General features: G+C 41.2%; 1 protein-coding gene across 4 annotated transcripts in view; it reads left to right on the top strand.

Annotated features, from left to right (window-relative positions):
• The first annotated feature begins 1,009 nt into the window (after positions 1–1,009).
• PLD1 (phospholipase D1) overlaps positions 1,010–12,950 on the top strand; it is a 218,439-nt gene continuing 206,498 nt past the window's right edge. Inside the window, exon 1 of one of the 4 annotated variants that reach the window (XM_082458926.1) lies at positions 1,010–5,755. In XM_082458926.1, the coding sequence (XP_082315052.1) occupies positions 5,530–5,755 (226 nt within the window). In that variant the 5' untranslated portion in view covers positions 1,010–5,529. The remainder of the gene's footprint in view (positions 5,756–12,950) is intronic. The other 3 variants (XM_082458924.1, XM_082458923.1, XM_082458925.1) reach the window with 3 other exon arrangements.

The raw sequence follows: 12,950 nt of genomic DNA, 5'->3' as shown, positions 1-12,950 counted from the left end.
TATAGGTATAATGTCTGATATCAACCAGCACTGAACTTCTGATGTGAAAAGCTGGATTTGTTGTATGTTTATTTGGGCAAAGGCTGAGTCAAAACTTGATGGGAAAGAAATTTGTCTTTAATTTTGAAATGGGAATATGTATGGTGTAGGAACTGGTCTAAAGGGTGGTAGAACTGAGTTCTACAGGGCAAAACTGCAATAAATCAAACTTACATTTCATAAACAAATAGGGCATTTGCCCAAGTGAAGATAAAAAAATGCAACAGTACAGAGAACTCTACTCAATATTCTGTAATAACCTGTATGGGTAAAGAATATGAAAAAGAATGAATATATTAATAACTGAATCACTTTTCTGTACACCTGACACTAACACAACATTGGAAATCAACTATACTCTAATAAAATTTTGTAAAAAATAAAATAAACTGAAAAAAATGCAGCAATAATGTTACTAATTGGACGCCACTGATGCCTTCACTAATTCATCTCCCCAGGAATTCTGTATGGTCAGGGAATAACTAATGCCCTTGTCGAGTAAGGCTCCTCCTTAATATTTGGTTTTCCTTCCTTGGTTTTCCCGAATATTGGTTTCTTTCCTATCTACACCAAGATGCAGAATCTGATCCCTTCCAACACCTCCATGACTCTCACTCCAGTCCATCCTTCCCTGGACTGTTCCTTGGTCTTCATGCTTCTATCCTCACCCCCGTGCAGTCTAGTCTCCAGATAGCAGTAGGCGTGCTCCTTCTAAAACGAGTCGCATTGTGTCACTCTTCTGCCTCAAGATTTTCATATCAATCAACATTAAGCTCAACATATACACACTACTATATATAAAACAGATAACCAACAAGGACCTACTGTATAGCACAGGGAACTCTACTTAGTACTCTGTAATGGCCTATATGAGAAAAAAATCTGAAAAAGAATATATATATATATCTGAATATATGTAGAATATATATATATATATGAATCACTATGCTGTACACCTGAAACTAACACGACATTGTAAATCAACTATACTTCAATAAAATAAAACACAAAACATTCAATTCAAACCCCTTCCTCTTCGGAACTTGCTCCCTGCCACCCCTCTGACTCCATTTTCTATCACTTTTCTCCCTGCTCACGCCACTCAATTCACCTTTGCCTCCTTACTCTTCACTGGAAAATACCAAATATATTTCTACTTCATGGCCTTTGTACAACCATGAGGTTGATGCTCTTCCTCCAGACATCTGCATGACTTGCTTCTTTTCTTCTGCTCTGGTGTCACCTTATCAGAGAAGCCTGATAAGGCTTTTCTCTGTCAGCTTCCCTCAGCCTCATTCTGGAAGCCTTTGTCTTTTCCTTTACCCTGGTTTATATTTCTTCATAGTACCTTTCATCTCTTACATATTTCAGTCTGTCCTCCCACAGAAAAGCAGAGGCTTCATTTGTCTTATTCATGTAGTATCTTCTTTTAAACTGAACATTATAAAAACCCACTATGTTGCAGCTACTAAAACAGTACCTGCAACATAGTGGGTTTTTATAATGTATGAATGAATGAAAACTTAAACTTGATGTTAAGTTTAAAAGTTAAAAATACATAGATATGTCTGTATAAAACATGTTAGCCTTGAAAAAAATGTTTTTCTATATTATGGGGTCACAGAACAATACTTCCTTGATATCATATTTTTACTGTGTAATTTATGGATTTGGGGGGAACTGATTACAGTTGCTTTTATAGTTACTTGAATACAATTGTAGCAACCAACTGACATACAACTGTATCGTGCTAAACAAATATTCACTCTTTTAAATGATTTTGCATGTTTTCTCATTTAATAATCATGCTACTTTGTATAAATGTACAAATCCATGAAAATGAATACAATTTTAAAAGATACATAAACATTGAAGATATAAAGATATTTTAAACAAGGTTTTAGACTTACTTACTGACGGTTAGGGCAGTTGGATCCTTTTGGGTCTTTGGATATGAAAACACTTCAAAGGGACTGGCTAAGGGTAACTGAGAAGATTACCTCTGATGTTTCAGCTCGGGTTGTAGGCATCAGTGCGGCCCCTTTTTAAAGAGTCACGTGGTAGACAGTCCACAAACTGAGTGTTGTTGGGAGAAATCATGAAATGAATGAATGGTCCGCAGGAAGCTAAAATGAAGATCTAGAGTTACAATGCTTCTGTACACCTTAGCAATATCCATTCTGTTCCTCGGTCTCTCTTGAGAGTTCTGGTCCTAACCACTGTTATGTATTTTTTTTTTTTTTAAGCCTTGATAATCACATTATTCTCATCTTTCATCCCATCACTGTTATGATGGTTAAAATGATTTATGTCAGCAGGTGACCGAGGATAAAATATCCTGCTTCATACTCTGAGTTTCCAGAGTAGCATGTGTACTGTGATTAGTTAATTAGGATTCATAACGAATAAATGAAGTGCTAATCAGGGGACTGTTATGTGGGTGGAATGATACAGAAGTCACACAGTTTATGTTAGTGAGGGTTATCGAGAGACAAGCAATGGATGCAGACTCTTGCTATCTGAAGGAAGAGGGCCCCAGGAACTCAAAGACTCAAGGCAAGGCTGGGAGACAAGACTGGAACCAACAGTTACAAAGGAAGTGCCAGAAGGTTAAAAACAAACAAATCAGGAAGTGGGGAATTGTCTCTGACTGGGCCACCCTGGTCAGGGCAAAGCTGCTGCTGAAGCTGTTACTGCCTCTGCTCAGTGAGCCCAACCCCAGACACTACCCACTCTCTCATTCCTTGGGATTCAGTCCACCCGACCTACAGGATAAATGAAGTGGTGGTGGGAATAGAGAGGAAGGATCTGCCTTTTGTCTTGGAGATTGCTGCCTCAAATTACCCTTTTGCTGAGACTATACACATTTGGGTAGAGATAATTCTCTATAAGAAAATGGAATTATTAGAAAAGATGATGGATGCTGGGTATCCAAAAATGACCTAGAGGATCTGGACAGCAGCGTACATATAAAATATACCACAAGATAAAATCTAGGGGAGCACATTGGTATGTAAATTTTATTTATTCTATAGATAATACATATACAAATAATGTTTCTATTAAAAGCATTAATGCAAATTAACAAGAGCAGCAAAAATATCACATAGAAAAAAACAGGCAATAGACATGAATAGATCATTCTCAGTAAATTGTACGAATAATAAACATGAAAAAAGTTTTCATCGTTATTGATTATTGAAGAAATGCTGATTAAAACAAGATATAATTTTGGTCCATCACATTTCCAAATTATAAGCAAGATTATACTTAATATTGGAAGGTATTTTTGCAGCATCTCACAGAGTTTCAAAAATGTTTATAAATATTGATCCAGTAGTTCCATTCTTAGGTCCCTATTCTCAGCAAAGATGGGTATTCACAGTGTTCATTCCTGAATGACTTAAAACTTCCAGAAAGTCTGGAAACATTCTAAAAGCCACCAATAGATGAGCAGATAAGTAAATAATTAGAATATTCTTCAACCACTATATGTATTTTTTTAATTTAGCGATGGTAAAAAAAAATACTCAATTTATAAATATTCAGTGAGATAAACAGGATTCAAAATTGTTTGTATAGGTGGTGTTAATTTTGTAACAAATCTTTATGTATAGAAAACAAAAAGGAAATACAACAAAATGTTAATAATGGGTGTGTGTGGAGGGGGAGACTATAGGTAATTTTAATTAAAAAAATTCTTTTCTGTAGTCTCCAAAACCTTGTATTTTTGTAAATTATAAATGTAAAAATTATAAAATGGGCATATATTACTTTTATACTGAGAAGAAAAGATAAAAATTGAAGAGGATTTAGAATACCACTTGTGTGATAAAAATGTCAAATATGTATCCAGATGGATATATAACAGGATTCCATAGTCGTTTTTTTCTTGACATCTCTGAAGATATGCAAGATTTGGAAAAACAACCACCAACCATCAGCAAATCTCTCAGGACAACAGAAATAATCACATACAGAATCATACTACATATAAAACTTATATTTGACAGTCCATAGCTTAAGTTTATCTCTAAACAACATATGGCCTTTTTCTATTTTATTCCTCTAGCTCAGGGAAGCAGAAATTCAATTACTGTGAGGGCACTTAAATAATTTTATTTCTTATTATAGTTAATAGAAAAACCTATTGCCAAATGTTTTAATGATGACAGTTCGAATTTGGTACGCAATTTTATAGCCTGCTGGTTCTCAATCAAAAGTGTTATAATTTCTAAAGACAAGCTTGTAAGAGTGCATTACTTGTGTGTATAATACTTATCAAATCATCTGTGACTAATAAAACTTGAGAAATAAGGGGAGGAAAGGGTATTCAGCCTTTTGGTAACATGCTTGTCTTACACTTGCCAAAGTCCTCTTAGGCAATACTCTGCTTGCTCAGAGGGCCATGTGTTTAACTGTAAAATTCTGTATCATAGGATTCAAAAGACATCAATCATTTCTGTCAACAAGGAAAGAGTGAAGGCAGTGTGACTCTTCTATCATTAGGAAAACATGTGCTCAAGAGGGAAAAATGTAGTCCAGGGAGAGCTGAGCAACTATAGGTTACAGGAAAACAGAGTTCCAGACTACAGTATAATTTCACTTCTCCTCCCCTACTTTGGACTGGAATGTTATATTTTTCACTTCATGTAGTTCCACGTGTGCAGTAAGACATTATGTAACTCAGCCAGTCTCGGCCGCGCAGTATCCACTAAATGCTTTAAAGAAGCCACCATTATTAACAGTTTGGGGTATGTGGAGGCAATAGCTTCCTTTGGCTTTGGCAGAAAGCAACACTGTGTAATGAGGTTAGGGTGGCCTATATTCAAAGCTATATTCCAAAATGGCTGCTAGTCAAGCCACATGACAACTGGTTCTTTTTTTTTCTTAAGACTTTGTTCTAAGTGGACATCAAAATCGCTGTATTTGGACAGTTCAGTGGGTGGAATGGGAAATTTTCCATGTTTTACTCCTGGTTTATTATTTTATACCAAGATTCCTGAATTATACCCAGCTTGAGTTTCAAAGACATCAAGACACAAATTCTAGTCTCCTACGTTCTTGACTGGGTGACCTTAGGCTGGTTACTTCACTTTTCTGAGTCTCAGTTTCCTTTGCTTGTACATTAGTGATAACACCTACCGCCAGGCAGTTGATAGAAGCCTTATGGATGACATCAACGAAGCTCCTACTTCTTAATTGCGTCACCCCAGGCAAGTTATTACACTTTTTGGCTCTTCTCCCCTACTTGTAAAATAGACCAATTCTGGCTACCAGCTGCGATAGAGAAGGATAAGATAATCTAGGCAAAGCTCCTACAACAGTGTCTGGGCCCTTGGAGGCTCAAGAGTACCTGAAAATAATAATAAAAATGCTAGTGAACGTTCCCTAGGTTAATGCGGTTGAGTTCTGAAACTCTGGGAGAAGAGAGAATCAGAAATAGGGACCAGGAGAGAGGCCCAGCGGCCGGAGACCTCCTGCCCAGCGATGGCGGCCAGCTTGCGCCGCGACGCACCCGGCCCGACACCGCCTCGCCCCACCCCTCCGGGGCCAGCGCGAATCCCGGCGCCGAGTTCCGGGCGACGGCTAGGTCCCCACTCAGGCCCTCCTTCCTTCCCCCCTCCCCTGCCTCCAGCGGTGCCAGCTGCGCCCTCGCCCCGAGAATTCGCCGCCAGCGCGCAGGTTCCCGCGGCCGGCCGCCCTCGCCCCACAGGTAGGAGCCGCGCCGCGGCTGGGGCGCGCAGAGCTCCCGCGGGAGCCGGTTTCCGGTGCGCTCGCGCTCCGTCCCTCCTCCCGCCGGCCCCGGGCAGCTGGCCGCTCCCCGCCCAACTTGGACGGAACCTTGGCAGTGGCGTCGGCGGCGGGCGCCAGCTCCGTGCGGCCTCGCGGGAGCGGCCTCCCTGGCAGCCTCCGGGGTCCTCCTGTGCACGCCTTCGTCCCGGGTTCCTGCAGAGTCGACGCTGACAACTTCGGCGCTCACTTTTGCCTGGGCGGGCGGCTGTCTGGCGCGCGGAGCCGCGCTGGCTCCGGGCCGAAGTTGGGGGCGTCCTCTGCAGGATGTGCCCATCTCCCTCGCCGCGGGGGCCCCCAGTACAGTGTGTCCGGTGACCCCAGGTCATCTTGCGCGCCCGAGGGTTCGCGTGCGCTATGGGATGACCGGGATGGCGGGCGCGATGGGACCGGCATCCCGGACCAACCAGGAAGTGCTGCTTTCCGAGGCTTGGAGCCCAGCCCGCCAGATGCACGGTCCTGGGCGTGTGGCCACACAGCTGCCCGCTGCGGCGCCCACGAAGTGATGACGCCGGGGTCGGGCAGGGCAAGGTGGGGGGCAAGGAGCTGGGCGTGTGTGAAGGGACTTGTTTTTCTCGCTCCAGCTCCAGGTATGTGGGACTTAGGTCTCAGATCCAAGAGCATGGTGCTCCAAGCCTTGAATAGGATTTTGTTAAGCCCTTCAGAACTACCCTTGTAGAATCAGTCCAGAGCTACCGCCACGCCTATATTTGCTCCTTCTCCTAGTCTCCGATTATTGCCTTCTTTACTTCCTCTGTGAAGTACTAAACGCAAGTAAGATTTCTTACTGACCATAAGGGTTTCTGCATTTGATTATCGCTAGGTTTTTCCCCAGAATGAGGAGTTCCCTTAACTTTATCTGCCAGGCCTGCCTGTTGCAGTTTAGATCGCCCTTTGAGTGCTTTCTCAGGGCTTTGGGGAGACCAGGTATCCAGAGACCTCTGTGCTGTGTTAAATGGCCAGTTAAGGTGGTGCAGTGAAAGTGTAAAGAATGGAAAGAATCTACAGCTTGAACTATTAACAGGCTCCACAATTACACACTGCCTATTTGAATAAGAATTTCTTAAATTCTTATTAAATTTTTAATAGTATTAAATGTTTTGTGATAACATACATACAAGTGAATTGTACACAGGCTTTTAGCTTGAATTGGTACACAGCCTTTAAATGTTGTTTGAGGATCTTTTCACTAATTGTCTGAGCTCCCAGCCTGTCTTCTCAGGATCTAGTATAATTCACAATCCATATAAAAAGTGTGAGTAGTTAAGGCTTTGAGGAAAGTGTGTCTTTACCATGTTTGTCCCTGATGTCAGAATATTTGTGAACCATGGCGAGAAGTGCTGTCTAACACTCATTTAGGCTTGTTGATGCACTTAAAACTAGGTCGTGGGGGACCCTGCTCCTTAGAAGTTGTCTGATTACTAAATGTGTGTTTCTTAATTGAAAATCATTTGTTATAAATTTCATTTACCTTTAAGTCTTACAGGGTTTTTTTAGTTATTTTATTTCACTTTATTTTTATTGTGCTAAGATACACATAACATAAAATTTGTCATTTTAACTTTTTTTTTTTTAATAAATTTATTTATTTATTCTTGGTTGCATTGGGTCTTCATTGCTGCGCATGGGCCCTCTCAGTTGTGGAGAGTGGGGTCCACTCTTCACTGCAGTGGCTTCTCCTGTTGCGGAGCACAGGCTCTAGGCACACGGGCTCGGCAGTTGTGGCTCGCGGGCACCAGAGTGCAGTCTTAGCGGTTGTGACGCAGGGGCCCAGCTGCTCCACGACATGTGGGATCTTCCCAGACCAGGGCTCGAACCCGTGTCCCCTGCATTGGCAGGCGGATTCGTAACCACTGCGCCACGAGGGAAGTCCTCATTTTAACTATTTTTTGGTATACTGTTCAGTGTCATTAAGTACTTTTATATTATTGTGTTACCATCACCACTATCCCTCCACAAAACTCTTTTCATTTTTTTTAGGGTTTTAATAACATTTTAATGATAATGATTGTAATGCAAGCTTTAGTTTTCTCACTAAGCAAAGTTTGAGTTCCTTCTCATAGCTTTAGAGAAATTCACTTTTAAAGAAGAAAATTGAAAAGCTGTAGCCAGACTGTGTTTAGTAAATCTTACCTCCATCAGGAAAGGTCTAATACATTACTCTATGAGGATAAACTCGTGAGCTATTTAAATTTGTGTGTAAAGGTACTATGAGGTTTAGCTATTAAGTGGGAGAAACAGGTAAGGGAGTTTTTGGTTTTGTTTTGATTTTGGTTTTTTTGGCCACACCGGGCAGCTTGTGGGATCTTAGTTTCCGGACTAGGGATTGAATCCGCACCCTGGGCAGTGAGAGCTCTGAGTCTTAACCACTGGACCACCAGGGAATTCCCTGGAGTTATTGTTGATAGTTTCCTCTCCTTAATCTCTAACAGAAAAATGAAATACTTTTGTCTCCTTAGCAGTGCAGTAGCATGTTTCTGAATTATGCTTGAGCTCAGGTTGTGGCAGCCTTTTAGTAACTAAAAGGAGTTTGCTTTTTTTTTTAATGTTCTTTTTTTAATATAAATTTATTTATTTATTTAATTTGGCTGCGTTGGGTCTTCGTTGCTGCGCTCGGGGTTTCTCTAGTTGTGGCGAGCGGGGGCTACTCTTCGTTGAGGTGCTCAGGCTTCTCGTTGCTGTGGCTTCTCTTGTTTTGGAGCTCAGGCTCTAGGCGTGCTTGCTTCAGTAGTTGTGGCATGCAGGCTCAGTAGTTGTGGCTCGCAAACTCAGTAGTTGTGACTCGTGGGCTCTAGAGCGCAGGCTCAGTAGATGTGGCGCACAGGCTTAGTTGCTCTGCGGCATGTGGGATCTTCCTGGACCAGGGATCAAACCTGTGTCCCCTGCATTGGCAGGTGGATTCTTAACCACTGCGCCACCAGGGAAGTCCCCTAAAAGGAGTTTTGATCAAGCTAGCTGCTAGGTGTAGCAGTTTCTTTTCCACTCTAGGTGTTTTTAAAGATTGATGCCAGAGGACCCAGCACATAAGATATGGCCCTTTAAACTCTTAGTTTGAGTCATCGTGTCCGCGAGAGAAGCTGTAGCTGTGCGAGGCCTGGTTTTATGTTTATAATCCTTTAAGTCTTAGCACCACAAAATAAAATGTATTCTCCCACCAGGGTGTGGGTAAATGTTTTTGCAGGGTTAAAATGAGAAACTTGTAACCTAAATTTCCCATAAGCCTGTGACATTGCTGATTAGAAAAGGAGTGGTACAAATCATATCTCATGCTGCAGTGGAAATGCCTTCCAATGTGTTAGTTTCCCTAAATTCACAGTGCAGTGTAAAATCTGAATCTCAGATGTTTTAGTGCTGGGTTTTTAAACAACAGTATATGGATATGTAAGTGTTTCATACTGTCACAGTTATTTTTTTGCTTTGTGTTGTGAAAGTTGCTTAATTTTTGAATTTATTGAACAAACATTCTGGGACAGAATAACATGATTTGCTTATTTAATCAACACTTAAAGGTGCTTACTGCGCACTAGGTACTATTCTAAGCGTTTTACAAACATGAGTACATTTTATTCTCAAAACAACCCTGTGAAGTAGGTAATAGTCCTACCAACCCCATTTTATAGATGAGATAATTTGAGGCACAGCGAGATTGTACAATTAGCCCATGGCAGAGCTGGGGTTCCATCCCAGGCATCCTGAACCCAGGGTTTTGGCACTGCTGTCTCATCAGAAAAATACAACCCGAGATTCCACCCTCCTAACAGATGAACTTTTTTCATATTGTTATACTCCTATCTTGTCCTTGTCCTCAGAGATAAATAATTTGACATAATTGCAATCAAAGTACAACCCAGAGAATCAGTTCAATGCCCTTATTTTTCAGTAGAGGAAATTAAAGTGGAGTGTGGTTATGTCCAGCTCTGTGAGCACTGGGGCAGGGTCCTGGAGACTTTCTACTGGTCTCCTTGCCTCTTGATTGTAAGGAGTTTGGGACAGGGATGCTGAGAGGGCCTGGGGCGGCCAAGGTGTGTATTTTGGTGGGGGGCAGTATTTGCCAGTCGGGGGGAAACGCTTCAACATTTTAATAATCATTATGACCATTCCAGAGCTAATCTGCTAAATAAAGTCCTGGGCTATGTTCCGGGCAGATGGGGCAGAATCTTGTGGCCGACTGTGGGTCCTGGAGAGTCTTGCTGCTCAGGGCTTCAGAACCCCGGATTCTTTCCCCAGCTGCTGGGGATGCCTACCTATGACCTCAGGCTCCCCTCTGGATGAGAGGAATCTTTTATCCTGTACTCAATCATTTTTTGAGCTTTTTGGATCTAGAGTTGGGAACCTTTTGAAAGCCTCTGACGCACTAAAGAAAATGAGCCAAGAGCAACATGGAAATAAAAATAACTTTGTTTGGTGGTCTCTTTTGTTGAGAGAGGGAGAGACTTCTAAGGGCATAAACTGACAAACTTTGTATTAAGGACAGGAAAATCAAAGTTCAATATTCAACAGTGATTTTTTTCAAAGTAGTCTTTTGCAGAGAGTAGCTACATTTGGATGAAGGAGAATAAGGAATAAACATGGGAAAGGGAAGGTGGTGGAGAGGGAGAGAGGAGCCAGCACCGGGGAAGAGAGGGTGCTGAAACCTTTGTCAGCTCTTTACACAAGCCCGGGCTTCCATGTGGTTCCTCTTAACAGTGCCCTTTGAAATGTCAAATGTAGTTGAGAATTATCTTTCCTTTGGTTTATCTTGAAGTGATTATTTATTATTATTTTTTTGAGGTTACATAGATTTATAACGTTATGTAAGTTTCATGTGTACAACAGTATATTTCTACTTCTGTATACACTACAGTCACCAAAATTTCGTTTCCATCTGTCTCCATAGAGTTGACCCCCTTTACCCATTTCACCCTCCCCCACCAAAGCCTGGCCCTTCCCCTCTGGCAACCACTGCTCTGTTCTCTGTATCTACGTGTTTGGTTTGCTTTGGTAGGCTTGTTCTTTTTTTTTTGCTCTTTTGTTTGTTTTTTTTATATTCCACAAATGAGTGAAATCGTATAGTATTTGTTTTTCTCGGACTTATTTCACTTAGCATAATACCCTCAAGGTCCATTTATATTGTGCAAATGGTGAGATTTCATCTTTTTTATGGCTGAGTTATATTCCATTGTATATACCACATCTGTTTTATCCATTCATTCATTGATGGGCACTTTGGTTGTTTTCATATCTTGGCTATTATAAATAATGCTGCAATGAACATAGGGTGCATATATCTTTTTTCTTTTTTAATTTTTATTTATTATTTATTTATTATGTTTTTATTTTTGGCTGTGTTGGGTCTTCGTTTCTGTGTGATGGCTTTCTCCAGTTGCGGCGAGTGGGGGCCACTCTTCATCGTGGTGCGCGGGCCTCTCACCATCGCGGCCTCTCTTGTTGCGGAGCAGAGGCTCCAGACGCTCAGGCTCAGCAGCTGTGGCTCACGGGCCCAGCCGCTCCGCGGCATGTGGAATCCTCCCAGACCAGGGCCCGAACCCACGTCCCCTGCATTGGCAGGCAGACTCTCAACCACTGCACCACCAGGGAAGCCCGCATATATCTTTTTTAATTAGTGTTTTGTATTCTTTGGATAAATACCCATAAATGGGAGAGCTGGATCATATGGTAGTTCTAGTCTTAATTTTTTGAGGAACCTCCACACTGTTTTCCAAAGTGGCTGCACCAATTTACAGTCCCACCAAAAGTGCACTGAGGGTTCCCTTTTCTCCACATCTTCATGAACACTTGTTATTTCTTGCCTTTTTGATAATAGCCATTCTAACAGGCATGAGGTGATATCTCATTGTGGTTTTGATTTGGATTTCCCTCATAATTAGTGATGTTGAACATCTTTTCATGTGCCTGTTGGCCATCTGTATGTCTTCTTGGAAAAATGTTTATTCATCTCCTCTGCTCATTTTTAAACTGGGTCGTTTGTTTTTTTGTTGTTGAGTTATATGTGTTCTTTATATATTTTGAATATTAACCCCATATGGAATATATGATTTGCAAATATCTTCTCCCATTTAGTAGGTTGTCTTTTTGTTTTGTTGATGGCTTCCTTTGCTGTTCAGAAGCTTTTTGGTTTGATGTAGTCCCACTTGTTTATTTTTGCTTTTGTTGCCCTTGCCTGAGGAGACATATCCTGAAAGATATTGCTAAGACCATTGTCAAAGAGCATACTGCCTATGTTTTTTTTCTAGGAGTTTTACAGTTTCAGGTCTTACATTCAGGTCTTTATCTTGAAGTGATCTTAGTGTTGCTTAAAACTATTGCTAATCAACAAAGCATGTGGACAAGGAGATACCAGGGAACTTTTAGCCCCTGCTTAGGATCTTCATACCAACCTAGTCTGTTTTTGTTTACACTAGTTTTATATGAATGAATTTTACATATAGCGTGATATTAGAATCACTGGGTTTGCAATTATTTTATCACCCGTCTTCCTTGTGAGAGGTCACAGACTGTGTTTTTTGCCACTGTCCATTGTAGTGTCCAATAAGTGTGAGCAGAATCAAAGGGTGCATTTAAAGGATAAAGCAAGATGGTGTGATTCATTATTCAAAATATGTAAATATTTCCCGAAAAGAAGGTTTTTATAGTGAATGTTTTACTTATTTATTTGTTCTGCTGTGCCATTTACCTATTTTTAGAAATAAATTTATAGATGTGGAGTGGACAGTCTGTGGCATTTTGAATTAGCAGCTGTACTCATTTTATTGTCCTTTTCCTGCAGTGTTTTCTACCTAAATTCTGATGAAAGAGTCCTTTGAAATAAGGATATTGGGGAGGTAGCAGTGGACTGAGATGCAGGTTCCAGAATCCTATTATCCTAAGGGAAAAAAAAATCACCTGATAGGATATTGTAGATGCTAAATATTTCAAAGCTAGGAACACAGAGCAAAGCTTTTTAACCCTAACCCTCACCTCACCACAGTCCCAACCCCAAGCTGCCAGTGTGTTGGCTGGAAATGCAGGGTGATGAGACAGTGACAAAGCAAAGCGGGTCTTGTAAAGCAAGTAAGGTTAATAACAGTAAGACACAGTTGAGCCCCACAGGTTCCTCACTAGAAGGAATAATGACCACA

The sequence above is a fragment of the Balaenoptera physalus genome (genome assembly GCF_965194825.1).
Source record: "Balaenoptera physalus genome assembly, chromosome: 4".
Lineage (NCBI taxonomy): Eukaryota > Metazoa > Chordata > Mammalia > Artiodactyla > Balaenopteridae > Balaenoptera > Balaenoptera physalus.
Note: the sequence above shows the minus strand (reverse complement) of the source record. Positions and strands in the feature narration are given on the sequence as shown.